This window comes from Aethalodelphis obliquidens, unplaced genomic scaffold (assembly GCF_003676395.1).
Source record: "Aethalodelphis obliquidens isolate GAN/ISIS:26980383/991018 unplaced genomic scaffold, ASM367639v1 scaffold3, whole genome shotgun sequence".
Lineage (NCBI taxonomy): Eukaryota > Metazoa > Chordata > Mammalia > Artiodactyla > Delphinidae > Aethalodelphis > Aethalodelphis obliquidens.
Window position 1 is genome coordinate 51692423 of NW_020837947.1, and position 27768 is coordinate 51720190.

At 39.9% G+C, this 27768-nt stretch overlaps 1 protein-coding gene across 2 annotated transcripts in view; it reads right to left on the minus strand.

Annotated features, from left to right (window-relative positions):
* CRYBG1 (crystallin beta-gamma domain containing 1) overlaps positions 1-27768 on the minus strand; it is a 203707-nt gene that overhangs the window by 29294 nt on the left and 146645 nt on the right. For both annotated transcript variants that reach the window (XM_027089410.1, XM_027089415.1), the window contains 5 exons: positions 21172-23458; positions 18095-18142; positions 17890-18008; positions 16073-16241; positions 13023-13162 (listed from right to left, as the gene is read on the minus strand). In XM_027089410.1, the coding sequence (XP_026945211.1) occupies positions 13023-13162; positions 16073-16241; positions 17890-18008; positions 18095-18142; positions 21172-23458 (2763 nt within the window). The remainder of the gene's footprint in view (positions 1-13022; positions 13163-16072; positions 16242-17889; positions 18009-18094; positions 18143-21171; positions 23459-27768) is intronic.

The following is a 27768-nucleotide window of genomic DNA, read 5'->3' on the forward strand; positions in this document are numbered from 1 at the left end:
ATGAGGCTAAGTAAATTGCCCAGGGTCACACAGCTACAAGTACCAAATGCAGGGCTGATTCTAGCTGACCCCAAAGCCAAGCTCCCAATCATACTCTGACAGCAATGCTTCTCTTTCCAGAGAGTGCACTGAACGTAATTTCACAATGACTCAAGATCATCGCTGTGAGCATGACTCAATGCACAGTGAGGTCTGTGGGGCTTTTGAAAGTCTAAGACTGCTTGTTCCCAGGCCCAAAGCTTGTTGAGCTCTTGGACGTGATTTTTATGGCTTTTCAGTAGCACACCCTTCTATCAGACTTGTCAGCTGTCACGTCTGCTGCAGTCAGGAAATCAGAAGCCTCACCCTCCTCTTCGTAAACAAATAAGGAATTCTCGGTGATTACTCACACCCGACAATTCTTTATTAGTCTTGCTAAAGCATCCTAGTTGGGGTAACGTGACCATGTTTCCCGGAATACCAAACCAAGAAGAGGATGGCTGTAAAGGCAATCTTTTACCAGCAAAATGGTTCTGATTCTCCCCTCTTTGTTCTTCTCTTGTTCACAATTTTGGCCCAAGGGCATACTTTTGGTGATGGTTTTTGTTAAAGATTCCCCTGGATGAATCAGCAACTTCGTTCGACTAGTTACACAGAGTTTTATAATCAAAATCCCACTGAAGACCTGTCAACACACACACACACACACGAATGCTGAGAGGCTGTGTGTGGTGTATGGGTGCGGGATCAAAACTAATCCACAGGGTTAGAAGTCAGGATAATAGCTACAAGGACAACCAGGAGAAGGCAGGAATGGGGGGGAGCTTCTAAGACACTGGTTGTGCACTATTTCTTGATCTGAATGATGGCTACATTTGGAAAATTCACTCAGTTTACACATGTATGATTTGTTGTGCACCTTTTAATACAAATGTTATATATACTTCAGTAAAAAATTAAGGGAAAAAAGAGACATCTTTTAAATATCACTGCAATATCCCTAAACCACAAGAAAGCAGAGGCTAAGGGTGGGGCCCTCTAAACCTCCTTTTGTTTAAAGCATGACAGTTAAGGATGCATTATGTCTTTTTTGGAGCTCAAAGCTCTCACACGCGCACCGCACACTGATGCCCTAGCTATATAATGGCAACTTGTCATACACTGTGGTATCTGGCTAACTAGCCACGGGCCTTGAAGTCTGACTCTTCACAAGTAAACCGGGTGAATTTTTCATAAACACAATGGACAGCTCATAAACCAGTGATTCTAGATTCCGACATGATGCTTACTGAAGTACCCTTTCATTCAGTCTTTCCTTCTACAGTTTGAGGTCCGAGGGTATGTATTCATCTGATACTAAATATCTCACTTTCCTTGAAGCACATGGTTTAGTCACAATAACATTCATAGAAGGAAGGTAATTTGGGGTAAAGGGTAATTTCTCAAAAAACTGAACATATAAACTGCCACACTTGAAAAGACTGCTGTTCTGAGGGTCCCTCCTCAGTGAGTGAGTGCTAAGGGCCTCCTGGGTAACTCAAACAGACATTTATGAATGTTCAGTGGACTCTGGAATTTGAAAACTCATATACAGAGTGTGATCCTTTTCCCCTAAATTCTATTCCAACAAGATACATTTATTCACGAGGCGCTCAAGAGAGGAGGAAACTACCTTCAGGCAGTGTTATTTCATTTTCTAAAGGTATTCTTTTATTTTCCCATGTACTCAGATAATGAGCTTTTGCTTACATTATGAATAAACAGTATGACTATAAAGAACTTTTAAAAAAATAACAGAAGTATACATACAAATGAATATTGTTGAACTAATAACAATGGCCATCCATTCATTAAAAACATTTGCATAATTACTCTTTCAGAAATACCCTTTGAGTCAGACAAGAAAAACTGGTCTTATCTTAAACAAACAAAGAAACAGTATTTCCGGCTGGATCCTCAGTCTTATTCTCCAGACATGGCTGCACATGAATGTTGGCTACGTACAGAAACCAGCGGGGTACTCAAAAGATTAAGTATGAACGTGCCAACTTTGAGGTTATCCAGAGGAGGGTGAGCTCTGAATCTCAAGCAGGGAAATGTGCCTTTACAATGGGGAGATGTGGGAAGCACCAATTTAACCAAGCAATCAAACTTGGGATCATTAATGAGAAGCAGGCTGGCATGTACCACAAGTTGTGATACAGCATGAATATACACCACTATCTACAGGAAGTAGCAACCTTGTCAAAACTCTTCAATCTGCATCTGATCATAGCTGCAGACTCAACCACCTCTATACAGAAAATTCAGGTGACAGAAGAATGAGTTAAATGATATCATGAGGAAACACTCAGAAAATCCAGAATGTAGCACATTCTCTAAGCAGCTAATCTAAATTCTTCAAAAAGTCAGTGGCTGGGACTTCCCTGGTGGCTCAGTGGTTAAGAATCCTCCCGCCAATTCAGGGGACACAGGTTTGATCCCTGGTCCGGGAAGATCCCACATGCGGCGTACTAGCTAGGCCCATGCACCACAACTACTGAGCCTGCGCTCTAGAGCCCGTGAGCCACAACTACTGAGCCCACGAGCCACAATTACTGAAGCCCACACACCACAACTACTGAGCCCATGTGCTGCAACTACTGAAGCCTGTGCACCTAGAGCCTATGCTCCGCAACAAGACAAACCATCGCAATGAGAAGCCCGCACACCGCAAGGAAGAGTAGCCCCCACTCACCGCAACCAGAAAGCCTGCACGCAGCAACAAAGACCCAACACAGGAGACTGGTTTGACCCAACGCAGGAGATTGGTTCAAGATGGTGAAGTAGAAGGACGTGCTCGCACTCCCTCTTGCAAAAACACCAGAATCACTACTAACTGCTGAACAATCATCGACAGGAAGACACTGGAACTCACCAAAAAAGATACTCCACATCCAAAGACAAAGGAGAAGCCACAATGAGACGGCCGGAGGGGTGCAGTCACAATAAAATCAAATCCCATAACTGCTGGGTGGGTGACTCACAAACTGGCTGGAGAACACTTATACCACAGAAGTCCACCCCCTGGAGTGAAGGTTCTGAGCCCCACGTCAGGCTTCCAAACCAGGGGGTCTGGAAAAGGGAGGAGGAATTCCTAGAAAATCAGACTTTGGAGGCTAGCAGGATTTGACTGCAGGACTTTGGCAGGACTGGGGTAAACAGAGACTCCACTCTTGGAGGGCACACACAAAGTAGTGTGCACATCGGGACCCAGAAGAAGGAGCAGTGACCCCATAGGAGACTAAACCAGATCTACCTGGTAGTGTTGAAGGGTCTCCTGCAGAGGCGGGGGGCAGCTGTGGCTCACCAAGGGACAAGGACACCAGCAGCAGCAGTTCTGGGAAGTACCCCTTGGCGTGAGCCCTCCCAGAGTCCACCATTAGCCCCACCAAAGAGCCTGGCTGGGTAGGCTCCAGTGTTGGGTCACCTCAGGGCAAACAACCAACAGGGAGGGAACCAAGCCCCACCTATCAGCAAATAAGTGGATTAAAGTTTTACTGAGCTCTGCCCACCAGAGCAACAGCCAGCTCTACCCACCACTGGTCCCTCCCATCAGGAAACTTGCACAAGCCTCTTAGATAGCCTCATCCACCAGAGGGCAGACAGCAGAAGCAAGAAGAACTACAATCCTGCAGCCTGTGGAACAAAAACCACATTCACAGAAAGACAGACAAGATGAAAAGGCAGAGGACTATGTACCAGAGGGAGGAACAAGATAAAACCCCAGGAAAACAACTAAATGAAGTGGAGATAGACAACCTTCCAGAAAAAGAATTCAGAATAATGATAGTGAAGATGATCCAGGACCTCAGAAAAAGAAGGGAGGCAAAGATCCAGAAGATGCAAGAAATGTTTAACAAAGATCTAGAAGAATGAACAAACAGAGATGAATAATACAATAACTGAAATGAAAAATACACTACAAGGAGTCAATAGCAGAAACTGAGGCAGAAGAACAGATAACTGACCTGGAAGACAGAATGGTGGAATTCTGTTGCGGAACAGAATAAAGAAAAAAGAATGAAAAGAAACGAAGACAGCCTAAGAGACCTCTGGGACAACATTACATGCAACAACATTCGCATTATAGGGGTCCCAGAAGGAGAAGAGAGAGAGGAAAGACCAGAGAAAATATTTGCAGAGATTATAGTCGAAAACTTCCCTAACATGGGAAAGGAAATAGCCACCCAGGTCCAGGAAGTGCAGCAAGTCCCATACAGGATAAACCCAAGGAGAAACACACCGAGACACATAGTAATCAAATTGGCAAAAATTAAAGACAAAGAAAAATTATTGAAAGCAGCAAGGGAAAAATGACAAATAACATACAAGGGAACTCCCATAAGGTTAACAGCTGATTTCTCAGCAGAAACTCTACAAGCCAGAAGGGAGTGGCATTATATACTTAAAGTGATGAAAGGGAAGAACCTATAACCAAGATTACTCTACCCGGCAAGGATCTCATTCAGATTCAATGGAGAAATCAAAAGCTTTACAGACAAGCAAAAGCTAAGAGAATTCAGCACCACCAAACCAGCTCTACAACAAATGCTAAAGGAACTTCTCTAAGTGGGAAACACAAGAGAAGAAAAGGACCTACAAAAACAAACCCAAAACAATTCAGAAAATGGTCATAGGAACATATATATCGATAATTACCTTAAACGTGAATGTATTAAATGCTCCAATCAAAACACACAGCCTTGCTGAATGGATACAAAAACAAGACCCATACATATGCTGTCTACAAGAGACCCACTTCAGACCTAGGGACATATACAGACTGAAAGTGAGGGGATGGAAAAAGATATTCCACGCAAATGGAAATCTAAAGAAAGCTGGAGTAGCAATACTCATATCGGATAAAATAGACTTTAAAATAAAGAATGTTACAAGAGACAAGGAAGGACACTACATAATGATCAAGGGATCAATCCAAGAAGAAGATATAACAATTTTAAATATATATGCACCCAACATAGGAGTACCTCAATACATAAGGCAACTGCTAACAGCTGTAAAAGAGAAATTCGACAGTAACACAATAATGGTGGGAGACTTTAACGCCTCACTTACACCAAGGGACAGATCATCCAAAATAAAAATAAATAAGGAAACAGAAGCTTTAAAAGACACAATAAACCAGATATATTTAATTGATATTTATATGACATTCCATCCAAAAACAGCAGATTACACTTTCTTCTCAAGTGCGCAAGGAACATTCTTCAGGATAGATCACATCTTGGGTCACAAATCAAGCCTCAGTAAATTTAAGAAAATTGAAATCATATCAAGCATCTCTTCTGACCACAATGCTATGAGACTAGAAATCAGTTACAAGGAAAAAAAATGTAAAAAACACAAACACATGGAGGATAAACAATACGTTACTAAATAACCAAGAGATCACTGAAGAAATTAAAGAGGAAATCAAAATATACCTAGAGACAAATGACAATGAAAACACGACAATCCAAAACCTATGGGATGCAGCAAAAGAAGTTCTAAGAGGGAAGTTTATAGCTATACAAGCCTACCTCAAGAAACAAGAAAAATCTCAAATAAACAACCTAACCTTACACCTAAAGGAACTAGAGAAAGAAGAACAAACAAAACCCAAAGTTAGCAGAAGGAAAGAAATCATAAAGATCAGAGCAGAAATAAATGAAATAGAAACAAAGAAAACAATAGCAAAGCTCAATAAGACTAAAAGCTGGTTCTTTGAGAAGATAAACAAAATTGATAAACCATTAGCCAGACTCATCAACAAAAAGAGGGAGAGGACTCAAATCAATAAAATTAGAAATGAAAAAGGAGAAGTTACAACAGACACCGCGGAAATACAAAGCATCAAAAGAGACTACTACAAGCAACTCTATACCAATAAAATGGACAACCTGAAAGAAATGGACAAATTCTTAGAGAGGCATAACCTTCCAAGAATGAACCAGGAAGAAATAGAAAATATGAACAGACCAATCACAAGTAATGATATTGAAACAGTGATTAAAAATCTTCCAACAGGGCTTCCCTGGTGGCGCAGTGGATGAGAATCTGCCTGCTAATGCAGGGGACACGGGTTCGAGCCCTGGTCTGGGAGGATCCCACATGCCATGAAGCAACTAGGTCCGTGAGCCACAACTACTGAGCCTGCGCGTCTGGAGCCTGTGCTCCGCAACAAGAGAGGCCACCATAGTGAGAGGCCCGCGCGCCGCGATGAAGAGTGGCCCCCGCTTGCCACAACTAGAGAAAGCCCTCACACGGAAACGAAGACCCAACACAGCCAAAATTTAATTAATTAATTAATAAACTCCTACCCCCAACATCTTCTTTAAAAAAAAAAAAAAAACCTTCCAACAAACAAAAGTGCAGGACCAGATGGCTTCACAGGTGAATTCTATCAAACATTTAGAGAAGAGCTAACACCCATCCTTTTCAAACTCTTCCAAAAAATTGCAGAGGAAGGAACACTCCCAAACTCATTCTAGGAGGCCACCATCACCCTGATACCAAAACCAGACAAAGATACTACAAAAAAAGAAAATTACAGACCAATATCACTGATGAATATAGATGCAAAAATCCTCAACAAAATACTAGCAAACAGAATCCAGCAACACATTAAAAGGATCATACACCATGATCAAGTGGGATTTACCCCAGGGATGCAAGGATTCTTCAATATACACAAATCAATCAATGTGATACACCATATTAACAAACTGAAGAATAAAAACCATATGATCATCTCAATAGATGCAGAAGCTTCTGACAAAATTCAACATCCATTTATGATAAAAACTCTTCAGAAAGTGGTCAGAGAGGGAACCTACCTCAACAAAATAAAGGCCATATATGACAAACCCACAGCAAACATCATTATCAATGGTGAAAAACTGAAAGCATTTCCTCTAAGATCAGGAACAAGACAAGGATGTCCACTCTCACCACTATTATTCAACATAGTTTTGGAAGTCCTAGCCACGGCAATCAGAGAAGAAAAAGAAATAAAAGGAATACAAATTGGAAAAGAAGTAGTAAAACTGTCACTGTTTGCAGATGACATGATACTATACATAGAGAATCCTAAAGATGCCACCAGAAAACTACTAGAGCTAATCAATGAATTTGGTAAAGTTGCAGGATACAAAATTAATGCACAGAAACCTCTTGCATTCCTATACAGTAATAATGGAAAATCTGAATGAGAAATTAAGGAAACACTCCCATTTACCACTGCAACAAAAAGAATAAAATACCTAGGAATAAACCTACCTAGGGAGACAAAAGACCTGTATGCAGAAAACTATAAGACACTGATGAAAGGAATTAAAGATGATACCAACAGATGGAGAGATATACCATGTTCTTGGATTGAAAGAATCAATACTGTGAAAATGACTATACTACCCAAAGCAATCTACAGATTCGATGCCATTACCAATGGCATTTTTTACAGAACGAGAACAAAACATCTTAAAATTTGTATGGCGACACCAAAGACCCCGAATAGCCAAAGCAGTCTTCAGGGAAAAAAACAGAGCTGGAAGAATCAGACTATACTACAAAGCTACAGTAATCAAGACAATATGGTACTGGCACAGAAACAGAAATATAGATCAATGGAACAAGACAGGAAGCCCTGAGATAAACCCACGCAGGTATGGTCAACTAATCTATGACAAAGGAGGCAAGGATATACAATGGAGAAAGGACAGTCTCTTCAATAAGTGGTGCTGGGCAAACTGGACAGCTACACGTAAAAGAATGAAATTAGAACACTCCCTAACACCATACACAAAAATAAATTCAAAATGGAGTAGAGACCTAAATGTAAGACCGGACACTATAAAACTCTTAGAGGAAAACATAGGAAGAACACTCTTTGACATAAATCACAGCAAGATCTTTTTTTGATCCACCTCCTAGAGTAATGGAAATAAAAACAAAAATAAACAAATGAGACCTAATGAAACTTAAAAGCTTTTGCACAGCAAAGGAAACCATAAACAAGACGAAAAGACAACCCTCAGAATGGGAGAAAATATTTGCAAACGAATCAACGGACAAAGGATTAATCTCCAAAATATATAAACAGCTCATGCAGCTCAATATTAAAAAAAACAAACAACCCAATCCAAAAATGGGCAGAAGACTAAATAGACATTTCTCCAAAGAAGACATATATATGGCCAAGAAGCACATGAAAAGCTGTTCAATGTCACTAATCATTAGAGAAATGCAAATCAAAACTACAATGAAGTATCACCTCACACCAGTTAGAATGGGCATCATCAGAAAATCTACAAACAACAAATGCTTGAGAGGGTGTGGAGGAAAGGGAACCCTCTTGCACTGTTGGTGGGAATGTAAATTGATACAGCCACTATGGAGAAGAGTATGAAGGTTCCTTGAAAAACTAAAAATAGAATTATCATATGACCCAGCAATCCCACTACTGGGCATATACCCAGAGAAAACCATAATTCAAAAAGACACATGCACCCCAATGTTCACTGCAGCACTATTTACAATAGCCAGGACATGGAAGCAACCTAAATGCCCATCAACAGACGAATGGATAAAGATGTGGTACATATATACAATGGAGTATTACTCAGCCATAAAAAGGAACAAAATTGGGTCATTTGTGGATATGTGGATGGATGAGACTGTCATACAGAGTGAAGTAAGGCAGAAAGAGAAAAACAAATATCATATATTAACACATATACGTGGAACCTAGAAAAATGGTACAGATGAACTGGTTTGCAGGGCAGAAATAGAGACACAGATGTAAAGAACAAACGTATGGACACCAAGAGGGGGAAGTGGCGGGGGATGGTGGTGGGATGAATTGGGAGATTGGGATGGACATATATACACTGATATGTGTAGAATGGATGACTAAGAAGAACCTGCTATATAAAATAATTAATTAAAAAAAATCATCACAATGGGACTGCTAGTTTCCACTTAAGATGGAGAAAGCTGTGAAGAGTGTTATCCTAACAAGAAGAAAAAGCTGGATAAAGTAGAAGATTACAGAATTTCTTGAACCCATCAGAGAGTTGAAATCTAAGAATAGGTCATGCCTACAAGTAGGGATATGTACGAGCACAGGCCCACCTGAGTCAAGGCAGAGAGGAAGATGGGGCTCCCATCCAAGTGGGCCTTCTTTCAATAGATGACAAGTCAACTGAAGGTACAACATTGAGCCACACTTAATATCTTAACCTAAAAGCTACTTTCAGAGGATTAGTATTTGGAGTTTGATTGAATTCATTAGTCATAATTTTTACATGTGGTTATAAAACATAAAACTTTTAAACAATTCTAAAGAATTGACCTAAAGAAAAGATCAATTCTTTATAGCTTTCTTTCAATGCAAAACATATCTAGAGGCTAAGACTCCTGTGAATAGAGTCCTATTTAAAAAAAAAAAAAGACCCAATGTAGCCAAAAAATAAATTTAAAACAAACAAAAAGAGTAAGTACAGATATACTCATCAATATGGGTAATCTTAGAAACAACGTAAAGAAAAAGGAACAAGCCACACGGACGTTTGATAACATTTTTATGACGTTCAAAAGCAAGCACAACTACAACAGTGCAGGGACAGATACCATAGGATGAAACTATAAAATAAGGGAATGAGAAAACCACAAAGTTTCAGAGAGGGGTCACACACGTAGAGGAGTCAGGGGGATGGGAGCAGGCGGGCTATGCCAGGTCCTGCGGCAGCACTGGTAACGGTGAGGTTCTCAGTCGGGTGATGGGCACGTGGGGGCTTGACTACTAGACTTTGTAATTCACATATACACATATTCTTATATATCAAATATTTCATAACAGCACTGATCAAAAGAATATGTGGCTATTAAAAAATGTCCCTTGACTTCAGAACACCTGCATTCCAGTACCTGTTCTGCTGACGACTAATCCTAACAACTAATCCAACTTGAGAAAGTGACCAAAACCTGTCTTCCTTGGTTAAATGATGGTGTTGGAACAGATGCTCATAATGCTCCCTTTGAAGTTCTAAAATCCTTTAGCTTTGTTTATTAGAAATATACTAAAAAAAAGATGCGCCCTCACCTCTACAAGGATGGGTACCAGGATTAGCCAGCTGCTTTAACCAAAGGTTTAAAAACAAATCACAGGCAACAGAATCTGAAAGGAAATGTGAGTTAGAAATGTCTCACTTTCCCAAATAAGAAACCGACAAGTAATACTCTTAATTTGTGTATGTGTAGCAAAACCTAATCCAGAATGAATAGGCCCTGAAATAAATCTCCTAATGGAATCTAAACAAGTACCACGCCCCCTACACCACCCCCAGCAAAATCTTCTCTTACACCAGTTCAGGGGACTGCTGCACCAACAGAAGCAACATGAGCTCGGGTACCTGTTATCAGCTGAATTCTCCCAACCCATTGAGATTCTCCTTGGAGATCTGTAAAAGTACTACTGACCTGGTCCCAAGATGACCAAGTTCAATGACCCCAAACTTTGAGCTGACATCCAAGGCAGCTTCCTATTATCCTAATGGAAATGAAGAACCAGGTAAAAAAAAAAAAAAGTCTACTGCCATGCAAGCCCATCAAAACTTGTAAAACATTACTGGTTTGTAACTACCACCTATAAAACTCGGTTAAACTTACTGTCAAGGTAAGACACTTAAAAGTGTAGCTCATTATGCTTCCACATAGCCCAAGCCTGAGTCATGAAACCTTCCAGACATGGAGATTAAAATATTATGGCAGACGCCTATTTCATTCTTCTAAGGAAAGTGAGATTTCTCAACATTAAATGCTTTGAGAAAAAAGATGTAGAGATCTCTTTGATGTGAAAAAAATAAAAGGCAGCAAGAGATGAAGACACTTTTTTTGTTTAGATTCCTCCTTTTCTTACCAATCACTAACCACAAAAGTGCCGGAAGCTCAGATGCCTTTTCTGCTCTTTACACTCACTCCCCGATGAGATCTTATCTAGCACCCGGTTTAGATACATTCTCCGTGCTGATGACTCCTGATTTTATCTCCAGCCTCACCCCAATCCCGAATTCCAGTGTCATGCATCCAGTCACCTTCCTGACCTCTTACTTGAATGTGCAGTTGACATCTCCAACTTAACCTCACAAACTCAACTCCTGGATTTCATTCCCCCTCCTAGTTTTCTGCATTCTGGTCAATGCTGGGGTCCCAAACCCTGGACATTTCTCAGCCCCTCACACCCCACATAAAATCTGTCAGCGCATGTTGGTTCTGTCTTCAAAATGTATCCAGAATCTGACCATTTTTCACCACTACTGTCATGCCAAGTCACCAAAACCTCTTGCCTATGTAACTGCAGTGACCTCCTCACTGGTTTCTTTGCTTCCATTCTTACCTCTTTACAATCTACTTTTACACAGCAGCTAGAGTGATCCTCCTAAAACACAAGTTAGATCAAAATCCTCCAATGAGTTCTCACGTCACTTGGAGCCATCTAAAATCCCTCCCAAGTCCTTCAAGGTCTGATATGACAGGAGGCCTCTCTCCCATCACTGGTCCTCCTAGCTCACTCTACTGCAGCCAGACCTCCCACCTGTTGCCCAAACATCCCCTGGAGGGCTTTGCAAATGCTGGGCTTCCTGCCTAGGACACTCCCCTGCTCCGCCTCCCTCAGATGTCCCTCAGCTGACTCCCTCACTTCCTCAGGTCTCTGCTTAAAGGTCACCAGGGACCTTCCCGACCACTCTCTAAAGTAGCACTTCCACTGTCCCTCTCCATAATTTATGTTTCTTGTAGTATTTACCTTCGGACTCATTACATATATTATCTTATGCATATTCCATTAATAAAATCTCTTGAGCAGTCTCTGAATATATAACTTATATATATAACCACTGAATTGATTATTATGAATTTTATGAATATTAAATTGAATATTATGAATATTCATATTCATAATATTCACTGAATATTATGAATTGATTAGAAAATATACACAAAGACAAAATTTGAAAAGAAGATTTTAAATAATATATAAAGAAGCTTTAGTGTTTTTTCCTGCATCTCAGTGGATGTCTGTCACATGCCCTGGGCTGTGCGCTCCACTGCAGAAGCCACAAGCTTCAGTTCTGCAGCCTGAACTTTCTAGCCTTATTTCTCCTCTGAGATATTCCCATTTCCTTCAAAATACCCTTGCAATTTCCTGTGATTTTTGAAACCAACATTCTAGGGGCTTTGGAAAGCATTGTGTGAAAATGTTAAAGGAAGTAGCATGCATGTTGGCCTCCATCCCACCTGAAATATCAGGGGCACACATGTTTTAATTACCTCCTTTGAATTACCCTGAAGGTATAATCTGCAACTCAGCTTTGAATGAATCAGGTTCCTTTGCAAAAAGGACATTCCCACATTAAAAATGCAGTTTTTGGACTTCCCTGGTGGTGCAGTGGTTAAGAATCCACCTGCCAATGCAGGGGACTGGGTTCGAGCCCTGGTCCAGGAAGATCCCACATGCCGCAGAGCAACAAAGCCCGTGCGCCACAACTACTGAGCCTGCGCTCTAGAGCCCATGAGCCACAACTACTGAAGCCTGCGCGCCTAGAGTCCGTGCTCCGTAACAAGAGAAGCCACCACAATGAGAAGCCTGCAGACCACAACAAAGAGTAGCCCCTACTCGCGGCAGCTAGAGAAGGCCCGTGTGCAGCAACGAAGACCCAACACAGCCAAAAATAAATAAATAAATATTTTTAAAAAATGCAGTTTTCTCCCTGCACTTCCTCCAAGAAATCATCATTGTTTATAAGAGAGCTGAATCATAAGAACATAGGTAACACAGTAACCAAAAATATCAGATTTTTTATGTGCCTTATCAAAAAAATAATAAAACCTTGTAGTCAATAATTACTTGACAGGACAACAAATCAGAGACAGAGTATCTTAAGTCCTCCTTTTACACTCAAAAAAGGGCTTCATTAGAATTGTATTGGAAATAAAATACTCACGTGCCCCAATGTACTTTAATGGAACAAGTCTTCTGCATCATACCAAACCCCTGCATTTCTTCAATATCATCAAAGTAGGAATTTAGAAGTCCTAACCCTTCTGGTTCAGTAAATAAGTCAATTTGACTAACTCTGTAATCCTAAAAAAAAGAAGAAAAATGAATACACGAATACACGTATACATGTATAATAGTACACCATGTATTAAACTCTACAGTAAGCTCATTATTCTTCTTTTCAAATAGTTAAAAGAAGCTTTAAATATACAATAGGTTGCACAGATCACCTGCCACTTTATCCCTTTCCTGTTTTCACCCATGACCTAATAATATATGATCTTTCGGGGCAGACACATTGGTTTAGTCGTATATCTCAGTGTTACATTCAAGCAAAGAGCACCAGAAATGTATTTTAGAGTTTTGGAACATAGTTATTTCTCTCATCCTCACAAACAAACAAAAAAACAAAACTGCTTCGCTTTCCTTGGTAACATAAGTTTTAGTTCCTTTGCTCTCCTGTGACCGTCCATGTCCAGGGATACTGGTTTATAGAGTGGTTGCACTTGGAATCTTCCTCAGCTGTTTTGTGCCCATAAGCCCCCTGTGGTAACTCTCCTTGACTATGATGTCGGCTTGGTCTAAGTCATAAAAGGCGAAGGCACACGCTTATGGTGATTTAAATCTCTACACTTTAGTCACTATTCCACGCACTGCACGTCCATCAAACACTCTACAAAAGGCCTCTCCTGGCTGAGTGCCTGAGCCCTGATCGCATGTTTTTTGAACCTCTTCTGTGTTGCAGAGCGAGGTGAACTGAGGTACAGAAAAAATGGTTAACACTTGGGTCAGTTTAGGGGCAGCTCTTTCAAACATTAACAAAAGGAACAAATCTAGTGAACTGAAAAGGTGACCCCCTTGAATATACGTTGTGACTTATGTTTATGTGTCAAGAAACCATAAACACAATCTGTAAAAAGTTACAATTCGTCACATATTAGGAGCCATAAAAGTATTCCTTCTCTTTAACATGACACCATTCAGAAAAACTTACCCCAAGGAAATAAATCAGAAAATGTATACATTATTAAATGCACAAAAATGTTCATGCAGTATTATTTAAGGTAAGTTTTCCCCTAAGTCCCACAGTAAGAAGAAAGGTAAAATAAATGATAGCGCATCATACCAATGGAATATGATGCTCAGTTAAACCCCAAACCATATAATAACATGAAAAGCATTAATTCACCTTAGGTCTGCTATTGTCAGGGGAAATAGGAGGCCTCTTTACCAATGTGCTTCATTTCCCTTAGCCCACCTTCCGGGATCCCTAAATCCCCACCCCACCAGATCCTAATACCTCCCCCAGTTGCAAATCATTGAGAGATGTTACAAACGGGAGTGTAACCTTCAGGAAAGTGGTATGGAGAGAGAAAAAAAGGATTGAGAATCACAGTTTTAAAGGAAAACAACACTGTACCTGTATTATGATTACAACTATAGAAAAAGCAGATTATAATATGGCCAAGAAAGAGTAGAGAATTCAGAAAAATGAAGGGAGGACACTTCATGAGAGATGGCATTTTGGATGATAGTTTAAAATATTGTTTCATTACCAATACTATTTGAGTAATAAATAAAAACTGCAGGTAAATTATCCCACTATGACATTTTCAAATGGTGTTTCTCGTGTCTTACATAAGGTTCATCACATTATGTACTTAAAACTAGTAAGAGATAAATCGTTTAGAATACCAATATTACCACCTAAGTCACTCAGAAATGTTGACCCAGGAAACAGGTGACATTTTCCTCCGCCAAAAGCTGTTAGTCACTCTTACTCGTTCTCATTTCGGAACATGGCTTTTTTCCCTATTGTACCCCAACACCCATGTCTAGTACACAAATGGAGTTTTTTCACTTGGAAGATACCTTTTACATTTTTAAAGGTAAAGAATCATCAAATGCCAAGAACCGTGAAGAACTGATACAAGTTCCTCAACAACGAATAAGGGACCAAGAAATTTTTACCCAATCCATAAAGTGGCCTTAAATACCTATTTTTCTAAAAACCCACATGAAATGCCAGAGTTGATCAACTGACTTATCTTTGGATTATTTATTTTTCCACAACATAACTCCTGTAAGCCACTCAAGGTAATAAGAACTCGCACAGCAACCAAAAAACTAAGTAAAAGAAAAATCTGGCCCATGCTCTGCAACACGAGAAGCCACCGCAATGAGAGGCCTGTGTACCACAATGAAGAGTAGCCCCCGCTCGCCTCAACTAAAAAAGAAAGCCCGCACACAGCAACGAAGACTGAACGCAGCCAAAAATAAATAAATAATAAATTAATTTAAAAAAAAAGAAAAAAGAAAAATCTGTTCAGGACTTCCCTGGTGGCACAGTGGTTAAGGTTAAGAATCCACCTGCCAATGCAGGGAACCCGGGAAGATCCCACATGCACGGAACAACTAAGCCCGTGCACCACAACTACTGAGCCTGTGCTCTAGAGCCCGCAAGCCACAACTACTGAAGCCCGCGCACCTAGAGCCCGTGCTCCGCAACACATGCAACACGAGAAGCCACTGCAATGAGAAGCCCGTTCACCGCAACAAAGAGTAGCCCCCGCTCTCTGCAACTAGAGAAAGTCTGCACGCAGCAACGAAGACCCAATGTAGCCAAAAATAAATACATAAATTTATTTTTAAAAAAACAAAAATCTGTACATACAGAACTCATCAAAACTAGGTTATTAAGTAAAATACATTTGCAGATGGGAATGGGGGGCCGAAATGAGAAATTTACCTTCAGGATTTATTGTGAAAAAGATGACTAACCAATTAGAATGTTTCTTAGTTCTAATTCATTTAACATGTACAAATGTTTAAAATACAGAAAATACATCCATAAAACACCAAATATTTGCCCCACTTTTATCATAAAATGAAACTCTCTCTCAAAAGAATTATACCCAGCATTCAATAAATATTTGCTGAAAGAATGGATGAAATCCAGTTTGCCTTTATTAAAACCTTACGAATTTTACCTACCTGGACCACAAGTCTGATTGAACCAATCACCACAGGCTTAGCCGACTCTGCCTCGTCATCGTTTCTTTCCACAATATCTTCTATATCCCAAAGACCAGACAGTTCCAATTCTCCCTCTTCTAAGGGGATGGAGTGTCCTTCAAAATTTGGTTTCTCATAAAAAATCCAGCTAAGAATAAAACATAGCAAAACTATTAGCCAGTCTTGGTGAGAGAGATTTTGAATACGCAAATATTCTGGCCAATAGCCACTATATATATATATATATATATATATATATATATCCTATATTCGTGGCCAATTCTCTAGCAATTAAAACAGCATAAACTCTCCCTAAAACTGAAACTTCAGTGGGCATAATTAAGCTCTGATAACTGAAGAATTTTATCAGGATTTTAGAGGACTTTTGACTATCAATATGAACATTATAGAGCTACTAAAGTTTTATAGAATTGCCAGTTGGTGGAGACTTAGTAATATGTCAGATAAATGGACGTTTATTGCAATTTTTTTCTTTTTATGTATGTAAAAAACACTTCTCTTGAGGGATTTTAACTTATATATTAGAACCATATCAATGGATATATTGATACAAAGGACTACTACATGCATGTTAATGGAAAGCATTTTTTGCAGTTTTATTGAGATCTAATTGACATATAACATTGTATTAGTTTAAGTTGTACAACATGATGATTTGATATCTGTGTATATTACGAAATGATCACCATAATAAGTTTAGTTAACATCCACCACCTCACAGTTACAATTTTTTTCCTAGTGATGAGAACTTTTAAGATCTACTGTCTTAGCAACTTTCAGATATACTATGTAATACTTTAACTTTAGTGACCCAGAAAGCATTTTTACAGTATTCTTCCCAACAACATCCGAACACTAAAGAAAAACCTCATGCCAATATATGACAGTGCTGGTCTTAAGAGAAGTCAACAAAAGCTGAAGAATCACTATTCATTAAAAACAAAATTATAACTTTCAGTTTTCAAATTTAAGAACAAAAGCTAATTGTATTTTTCTAATGAATATGTTGAATATACAGAAAAATATATTAAAATATCTAAAACCTAAGAGGAAAGATGCTGCATATTTAATCACATGGAGACCTAAAGAAAAGCTTAATAATTTTGTAAACCATAAAGAGCCCTACACTCTTTCTTTTAAACAAGCTTATAAACAGGCACTAAAGACAAGTATTCATGCCAGGTAAGTGATTTTTTTTAAAAACTGCTTTTCTTTATTCAATTTCCTGTGTATTTCCTCGAAGCATTTAAGCTGGTAATATAATTGTTTCATGGTTTCTTTACTTAATAAAAACTATCTGCTGTCAAAAAGTTAGAAAATAAAATTTAGATTAGTCCTTCACTGAACTGTCATTGAAAAATGTTAGCAAAGATGTTTTTTCTTATAGAATTTAAAAAATTCTATCAACATGACTATGACCTATCAACATGAGTAGTGCAATTCTTATCAACCTCATTGAAAATTCAAAAACCAAAAGTATATTAGGGACTCTGGTGCTCATTAGTCCAAACCAACATTATGTGGGAAAAAGAAACTTATACTGCTACACTTTTCTGATTTTTCTAACAACAACATGCATCATTCCTATCATCAGAAATAACATTATAAACCATATTTCTTACACATGAATTTCTTTTAGTATTCACTATGACTAGTATTGTCTGCCCTTTACACTGCTAAGGGCATAATTTAAAATAAGTACTAATGACCAAAAGGGTAATTAAAAATGTGAAACACACACCCTCCAAGTCAGAAACACAAAGTGTCACTCTTACCATCCTCTAACAACTCTTATGAGTATCACGGGAGAGAGGCTCCAAGAGCTGCAATCCTCAATGTCACTGAACACTTCAATGCACTCCTCTGACACGTCAGGTTCACCGTATATCACCACCTAAAGAAAGTGAGAGTGGTAGCACGGTTTACTGCACTTTAACAGACCAAAATGAAATCTAGACTCGCAACAGAAAATAATCTTACCTTTCCAGGTCGGGGATTGATTTTATTCTGGACACCTCTTTTAAGTGTCTGTAATCAGATGAACAAAAACACAACAAATAATTAAACTTTATGTAAAGTCCTCTTTTCTCCTCTCATGATCCTTTAAGATCGTATTTGCCTCATTTTTGTCAATTTGGAAACATGTCTACCTTGATCTATGCCAAAGTTGTCTTAAAACTCTCTTTGACGGGACTTCGCTGGTGGCACAGTGGTTAAGAATCCGCCTGCCAGTGCAGGGGACATGGGTTCGAGCCCTGGTCCGGGAAGATCCCACGTGCCACGGAGCAACTAAGCCCGTGTGCCACAACTACTGAGCCTGCACTCTAGAGCCCGCACTCTAGAGCCCGCGAGCCACAACTACTGAGCCCGAGTGCCACAACTACTGAAGCCTGCGCGCCTAGAGCCCGTGCTCTGCAACAAGAGAAGCCACCGCAATGAGAAGCCCGGGAACCTCAACGAAGAATAGCCTGCACACAGCAACAAAGACCCAAAATAAAAATAAATAAAAATTTAAAAAACAGAACAAACTCTCTTTGACTCTATTAAAATAAGGGCTTTTCCCCCCCTCTAACTGTATTTGACATTTCAATTTCTTTTCATTTAAATGCCTAGGATACTTCCACCAATCTGGAAAGTTCAGGGCGTAAGAGTCAGACCTATGTTTTACTCAGTTCACAGAACAAGAACAGCTAAGAGACTATAATTCAAACAATCTCAGTATAATTTCAAATAAACAGAGAAATTCTAATGGATTAATCACATATCTAGAATGAGCTGAATCCATTTTATGTGTTCATATACATATCTTATCTGAATCTATAATTACTGTTTTTTCATCACATAACTAGTCTAAATAAAGTGTTTATGGTATATTTCACAATGTACATTGTACATGGTTACTTTAATCCCTCCTTTTTGATGAACAAAATATATTTTTATATGGCTCCAAAACTAATCATTTTCAAGACCATCTGACCAGTAAAACCAGAAATGCCTAAGATAATAAAAATAGTAATTACACATGTAAAAATATTATAAAACATGGACTACTTTCACTGCTGAACAGGATGCCTATTCTAAGGACGGCCTTTGATCTGATCGCTCTTGCACCACACCAGGGTGGAATATGCCTGAAAGACCACAGGAAAGGCCTCAGTAGAGCATTATTACAGATTAAAATGCCATATGCTTATTTGTATATGCACATTTCAAGAAGACAAGCTAAAGAAAAAGCCTGATATTTAAATGAAATTCAGTTAAGACATTAAAGGGAGAATAGTTATATAGTCAACAAAGCCCAAAGTGTAAAAAAAACAAAACAAAAAAATTTTTTTAATCATAAAAAGGCCTAGAGAAAGTATAAAGTACTTTGTTTCTCCTTTTTACTCCATTTGATCGGGTTTTTCAAGGGACTCCATAGGGAAACTGTATATTCTGTTGTCAGACTCGTTGTCAGAGAGGTAATCTAAGAATGATTAAAAAGACAGAATAATGCTGTAATGAACGGGAAGTGGACCAGTGTCAATTTTCTGCTTCAGAGAAATACTCAAAAATCTTAGGATTTCTAAGTGCTATAGGCTGATTCAGTTTTATCTGTTTACAGCAGTGGTTCTCAAAGTGAAATCCAGGGGTCCCTGGAGGGTCCCCAATAATTCTGCAGGGAGTCCATTAGGTCAAAACCATTTTCATAATAAGAAGAGGTTATTTCTCTTTTTCACTTTCTTTCTCTCACAGGTGTAGTGCGGAATTTTCCAGAGGGTCCATGACATGTGATGACATCATTGCTCTGATGGCTACAGGAATGTACATTTGTATGTTCTAATTTTTCTCAGTATTAATTTCTAATGTAATAGATGCCAATAGGCATAACCCATATCAACAAAAACTCTTTGGGGTCCTCAATAATTTTTACTTTGTGTGTGTGTGTGTGTGTGTGTGTGTGTGTGTGTGTGTGTGTGTGTATGGCATCCTAAGAGTAAAAAATATGAAAACTTTTGAGCAGAGGGATCTGAGCCTCTGCTGGAAATCCAACTATACATTTTGAAAGAGCTTCCAGAATTGTATTCCATGATAGGCTTGTAGCAAAAGCTAATACAACAAATTCAAACATGGGGCAGTGCCCTGTACAAATGAGGAAGTGGGCAAGATATTTTCTGCCTGGATAAACTGTGTTGGATGTTGATCTACACTTGCCAGGTAGCCTGGTTCACAGGGTGGGCAACAGGAATACAGAGGCCCACTCCTGTTTCTGGGCTTAGCAGAGCTGAGCTCTAAATCTTATCTGCCTCCCTCTTTCAACTTGAGTATCAAGCTTGGTAACGGAAAGCCACAAATTCACATCAAAAACTGAGTAAAGAAAACAACTTCCAGCAGTCAGATAAAAGAAGATGGAGAAATCTTAACTGTTTCTCAAAATGGTATTTTGCCATCCTTTCTACTCTGTTACAGGAAAGTGCTAACGTAGACCAAATTCTTTACTTCCCAACAGCTTTGCAGGAAAATAATATTTCCCTAATGAAAACTAATTCCAGATAAAGAGAAAATACTTTATCAACCATGTGGGATAAACATTTATTGCTACTAAGGGGAAGAAACAGTGAATCTCAAAGTACAAGAGAAACGGTTAGGAACAAGATTCCTCGGTGGAGGCTTTTCCAGATAAAGGAAGCTTGCTTCATAAATGCTCAAAATTCTAGGTATAGTATTGAGCATTTTTACACAGAACTAGGGAAGAAAAAACACCCTGTCTCTGAGCTCTCAAGGTACCTTAACTAGACCTTTCACAATACAACACATAAATTCACAAGTGCCCTAAAATATTTGTAGCTTATTTTCCTTGCTGGACTACAAATGCCTTGAGAACAGAATCCAAGTACCTTTTCTCTTGGACTCTAAAAACCCTTGTACATAGTAGGTTTTCAAATATGTGATGAATGAATAAAAAACTATCAGACACGAGCATAACCATTTTTAAACAAATAACATGAATTGTTCATCGTCCCCTTCTCCTCTGACTTAAAACTACCCCACATAAATAATACTATGTTGCTACTTACTGTTGTATCTGATAATGACATTTCAGAAAAAGAAATGCTTGGGTCAAACAGGGTGGATTTGAAAAGACCGGGGAAGTCTGTGTCACTGCTTCCATAGCTCGGCAAGTTCGATTTAAGAACACTTTCAATATGATTAGCCTTTTCCATATCACCACTGTTCTGCAGTTTTGAAAATTCAGAAAATGTAGTTTTGGGCATGGGTAGGTTGCTTCGTGAATCCAGATCTTTTCCGGTTTCCTCTTTTTGCAGGTACTTTTCCACGGAGCTCGGACTTTCCAATCCTGAATGAGACGTATCTGACGAGTTGAAATTGAAGACCTTTACGTTGCTGGGTGGCAGACTTGGCTGTTCTTTCTCTGAACCACAGGGTGGGGCACGCTCAGCCACGGGCTGTAACACGGAAGGCCGAGAAAGAGAACTGTTGTGAGCGGTATCGAAAGATGTGGTCATGGTATTGACTGATGTTACAGAGGGAGAAAAGATTTTGTCTTGTGGTAAAGAAGATAAGATGCTTGAGAAAAGCGCACTTTTTTCTAGCCTCGATCTCTTGACTCCACCGTCTGTGACATCCCTGTTCTCCTTGTCACTTACTTCTGGAGCCGCCAGAGGCTCGCCTTTCCCATTAGTGCGAGTTTGCAAGGACTTGAAAAGGACACTCTGTTCGGTGGATGAACGTTTGGGTCTCAGTTTGGATTTGGTGTCAAGATTCTGCATCCAATGTAAAGCCAGTGACATTTCTGGCTGGCCTTCCTTTTTCTTACCCAAACCAAAGGTAAACACGTTGGGATCAAACACCTTTTCTAAATTGTCCTCATGAATAGGAGGCATGGCGAAGTGAGGGGCAGGGGAGTTTGGCATCCTGGCCTTCTTTTTCTTCTGGGGCACACAAACTGCGCTGTCCATCTTTTTTATAATCTCAGTGAATTTTTCCATATCAGAAGAAGAATCGAATACACTATCATCACTACCAGCAGAAATGTTCAAAAGGCTTGCAGGACTGTCCTGGCCATTTACAACATTTTGATTGGGTCTTTGAGGGGTTTCTAAATGATTTCTGTTGCCAGGGTAGTTGGTGGTGCTGGATTCAGTCTTCAGGGGTTTTCCGTTGCCCTGAATAGGCAGAGTTTTTTCTGATTCGGGCAGCATGACTTGTGGGCCAGATTTTGCTACATGTTCCTCTGTGCAATGAATGTGTTTGGGTGATGTGCTCTTATTGCCCTGTACTTCCTCTTTCTGGGGAGTACGACTTGCAACGGAAACCACTTCAAGTTCCTTATTGTGATAGCTTGGCAACTGTGCTTCTCTAACTTCAGAGCTATCTGAGATGATCCCAGAGCGGACATCCTTGGTGTTCTCCACAGGGAGCATGAAGGACCTGACCTGGACAAGGACCTTGGATGGACACTCATTTCCCATAGCTGCCAGGCTGTGCTCTGGGGACAAAGGAGGGCTTCTTTCTCCCCCTCCTCCTCCTGCCAGTCTGGAGGGGGACATCATCTCATCATTCTGATGAGACACAGGCAGAGTACATCCATTATGGTTTTCCGACACTTTTAGATCAGTGCACAGAAAACTGCTTACAGGAGCTTGAGCACCTGTGTCTTTGGGATCATCCACAGGAATGGGGGCAGCCAGTGAAAGAGAAGGCCCATTAGATGACCCAGCTGGGTGCTGGGAGTCAGAAAATCCATCCTGCGGCTTCGGTATGGCTGTTGGAGGTGAATCTTTGGCCTCAAGAACGGCAGGGCTGTCTTGTGCTGTATCAGTCATATTTTCACGTTCAAGTCTTTTGCGGTCAGCAGCCTTTGAGTCGTCCTCTCCTAAGAGCTCGTGGTCCTTAACAGGAATCAGAGCAGCAACCACTGGTTCAGAAGGGCAGCCAGCATCTGTTTGCCCATCTACCTTATCACCTTGGTTAAGCGGAGAACCAGGAGTCTCTTCTTCAGGAACAGTAACTCTAGCTTCTGCCGAGGCTTCCTTCCCCAGCGCACCATTCTGGTGACTATCTGGCGGCAACTTCTTTTCAGGCCGCTCCATTTCCTTGGCTTTTTTGGCTAAATTCAGCTGTGCCCTCCCGACAAATGTTTTATTAGAGGCAGGAGTGTTCCTCGCACCTCGAAGGTCAGTGTGTCTTGGGCTATTTGCCTGCTTGTTTTCAAATAAGGAGATTTTGGTGGCAGTGTTTCCTTTGTGAACTGGCTGGCTAAGTGGATTATGCCCATTTCCCAAACCACCAAGATTCTTAGGGGTTTTAAGATTTAGTTCCACATGCTTGGGCTTGGCAGGGCTGCAAGAATAAAGGAGCAAGATAAAGTTATTAACCTGGGTTTTAAAGTGAACATACCGATTTATTACAAAACTGTGAAAAGCCAGTATCTTTCTGATAGGTAACATTTTTGATGAAACAATTTTTAAACAATTCTAAATACACTATCAGTTACCTTTAATGGATGTTGCGCTTCCGTATGAGGGATGAAAAATTACATAGCTAAGAAAGGCTAGAGGTGAGAGGGTAACAAGTTTTCTAATAAGTTTATCACGTACCTAGTAGATAAGTACAGTGCTTGGCACTAGAGTTGGGACTGAAGAACATTAGAACCAATTTAAATACTTCCTGTACTCCCGTACTTTAAATATGTAAATGATTTCCCCAAAAATCAACTGTGTATTTTTTTATAACTTTTTTTTACATTATCTCAAAAGTGAGATTATAAAAAATATTTATCTATTATTTACCTCTTTGGATAGTTTATTCCCTTCATCCTTCCCCCATAAAAATTTTCTCTGACTATACAAGTGTGTCCACTATAGAACATTTAGAAAATATAAAGACAAAAAACCACTCATAATCTTACCACTCAAACACTATCCCTGTCAACATTCTAGCATACTTCCCGTCTTTTTTGTATGCATAGGGAAATATTTTCAATAGAATTGAGATTAGTCTGTTCATAGAGTTTGGTATCTTGCCTTAAAAAAAAAAAAGAGATTTAACATTTTTAACATTTTTCAAGTTACTAAAAAATATGAAAAGTCTTCATAATGTCTGCATAAAAATCCATCATATAGATGTACCACAATTTACTTATCAATTACTCAGTTGTTGGTTTTGCCACCATTCTGGGGGCAAAGAGGGTCTCCCTTCTTTCTCACATTTCTTGGGTGTAATTGCCCCCTAATGGAAATTTTAAGTCTTTGAATGTACACACTGTTTTCTTTCTGAGGAAAAAAATGTCCTCTGGCTCTGGTCCTGGCTCTTATACCAATTATCTGTGTGAACTTGGTCAAGCCACCTTAACTCTCTAAACTCTACCTTCTCTACCTGTAAAAATAAACAAAAAACTAGATGGTTTAGAACGTGTGTGTGTACTGGTTCACACACATACATGTTACCATTGAAGATATCCTGTGGTTCTCTTCAAGGGCTGCAAAAGGGGACAGTAGAAACTGGGGGATGGAACTGTTGGCCAACCACCCTCCTTTCAACCAGAATCACTCCTACTTATTTTTATATATCACTTTTATATAAGCTTTCCAAGAAGAACAGACTCTAAAGCTAAAAACAAAAATGTCTAAATCATTAGTCTAGTGGTTTATAAAATGTAAGAGATAACACCCACTGACATTCACTGATCGTCAAGCACTTTCTATGGCTTGCCTCATGTACAATTTTACACATTCTTTTTTTTTTTTTTTTCCTGCGGTACGCGGGCCTCTCACTGTTGTGGCCTCTCCCGTTGTGGAGCACAGGCTCCGGACGCGCAAGCTCAGTGCCCATGGCTCACGGGCCCAGCTGCTCCGCGGCATGTGGGATCTTCCCAGACCAGGGCACGAACCCATGTCTCCTGCATTGGCAGGCGGACTCTCAACCACTGCAACACCAGGGAAGCCCCACATTCTCTTTTAGGATGAGGAAGTTGGCATCTAGAGAAGGTAAGTACTTTGCCTGAAGTCACACAGCTAGTAAGTGACAGAAGCCAGGTGTTCTGGTTTCAGATGCTATGCTCCCAACAACTCTACTATTCTGCTTCCCCAGATAGGATCAGACTAGCTTCGCCTCAATGACCGCCTCTGGTTCTGTCCAGCTTTATGATCCAAGGAGTCAGTAACTTATCAAGAGAGCTATAAGATAATCATACCTCAGAGGCCACCTCGATAATGAGAACACAAAGTAGGGAAGCACTAACATCTCACACTGTCTCCTGCATGGACTCACTGGCCTTCAAGAAGGCTGGGCCTGAGGAGCCTTTTGAAGGAACAGGCAGTAGGACCTTGGAAGAAGACACTTTATTCTTCTGGAGAAAATGATTAGACTGAGAAGACTTGAGATGTCCTTCCCAAATACAGCATTAAGAATTAGATGTTCATTTTTAAATTTTTTATTTAAATACTATATTTGATATATTCTCATGAATTTCTCCTTGGCATTGCTTTCCCCAATAGCTCCTTAAGATATCTAAGCTCCCTCACGGTGGGCCCTTACCTGAAATTTAAAAGCAAAATTAACTTACAAGCACTTCCTTAAAGATTAAATTCTAAAACCAGTGAGATGATTAGAAATAAGAGAACTTACAAATGCTATCAGTTAATGAGGGATGTTCACATAGCAGGGAATATACATTTAAAAAATTCTCACTAATCAGCTCAAGGAACAGTCAAATATCAAAGTAGATCTTATGATGTAAATGGAAAATGCTCCAGGTTAGCCAATAAGCTACATTAAGGACAGGACACACACATCTGCACGTTAAAGATTTACACCAAGATCAAAATACATTTTACAACCAAACTTTCTGTACTATTAACTTCTGCTACAGAGAGTCACTACAATTAACCTGGTTCAAACTGATTAAAAGGAAGACTCCTATAATTCGCGTTGTAATGCCTTCATTAAGATGTGAGAAGGGAAAATATTCTGGAGTCTAAGAAGCCATGGCTATAGTATGAGAAGAAAATTCTCCTTATTCTAAACATACCATGTTAAGAATCTCAACATTCAATACTTGGTAGAACTGAAGACATAATTTCTCTAGCAGCATCAAGAAACATGCTGCTTCACAGTGATTATTTTTCGGAGAATATAAAATGGTTTTAACTATAAAATTTTAGATTCAAGTTGTTTTTAGAAATAATCTGCGTAACATCTCCAGTTGAAAACAATGAGGAAAAACTAAAGGGTCTGAAAAAAATCCATCAGTCAAACATAAATGGGTCAAAGGATGAGAAACAATTATTAATTCTCCATTCCAATAATTTGCCGATTCACCACGTGCAAGGCCGTGTGCAAAACAGAATTAAACTGAGCCTCTGGCAAAGGAAAGTTTTAGGTAGGAAATAATCACTCCTTAGAAAAAGACATTTGGTTTAGTTCCGTCACAGGAAACAGCACATGCAGAAGAGTTTCACTGCAAGATTGCTTGGTTTGTTTACCCTATCCCTTAACGGTGTAACATTTCTGGTTTTTCCACTGGTGTATTCTGACTGGAAGACCGGGGAAGCACCCTTAACCAGGTACACAGCATAGTTTCTCTAAGGCTCACACTTAGGAGGTCTGAATGTTCAGTCACACTGGCCTTCTACAAACAATGGGCATCATTCACTCAGGTTATTTCTCCGATGCTGCTGTTACAGAATAAATTGCTGACTCTATCAAAGTTCTCCAGGTTGGCAGCTGGTGAGGTAGCTCAAGTTATTCATTAAGCAGGATTTCCTCCCCTATGTTTACCAAGCAGACTGCCTACTCTTAAGCTTACTTATCCAAGAATTCAAATAGAATGAATCCATTCAGTTTAAGAATGATAATGCTGTGGACTTCCCTGGTGGCGCAGTGGTTGAGAATCCGCCTGCCAATGCAGGGGACAGGGGTTCGAGCCCTGGTCCGGGAGGATCCCACATGCCGCGGAGCAACTGGGCCCATGCGCCACAACTGCTGAGCCCACGTGCACAGCTACTGAAGCCCGCGTGCCTGGATCCCGTGCTCTGCAACGAGTGAGGCCACTGCAGTGGGAGGCCCCCGCTCTCCACAACTGGAGACAGCCCACACACAGCAACGAAGACCCAATGCAGCCAGAAATAAAATAAATTTATATATATATAAAAAGAATGATAACACTGTGAAAATCTCAGCTCTTTTAATAAATGTGTGAATGCTGGAAAAAGTTTAGATACTCACTTTTCACATGTGCTGAGAGACGGAGGAGGATGAGTGTGGGAAGGGGGATGGTCTTAAGAGTTTTCCAGGGTGCCCTCCCCGTCCTGTCTACCTATACAGATCACACTCACCATCAAGGCACAATCCCATTTCCTCCAAAACACCAAGAGTGATTTCTTCCTCCTGTGCACATCCCCAGCCTTGGGGATGGTAACATCCATTTGGCAGTTTAATCAGATTATCACCTCTTACAGTTACCTGATTTGTCAGCATCTTGGGTGCCAGAATGTGTCATAAACTTTTCAAAGGCAATATATACTGAATCACAGTTGTGGCATTTTTCCCATTGTGCCTAGCACACTACCATGCACAGAAAGAAGGTACTCAATAAATATTTGAGAAATCAATAAACTTAACAGCAAGTGGTCACAGTCTGCTGTTGAGCT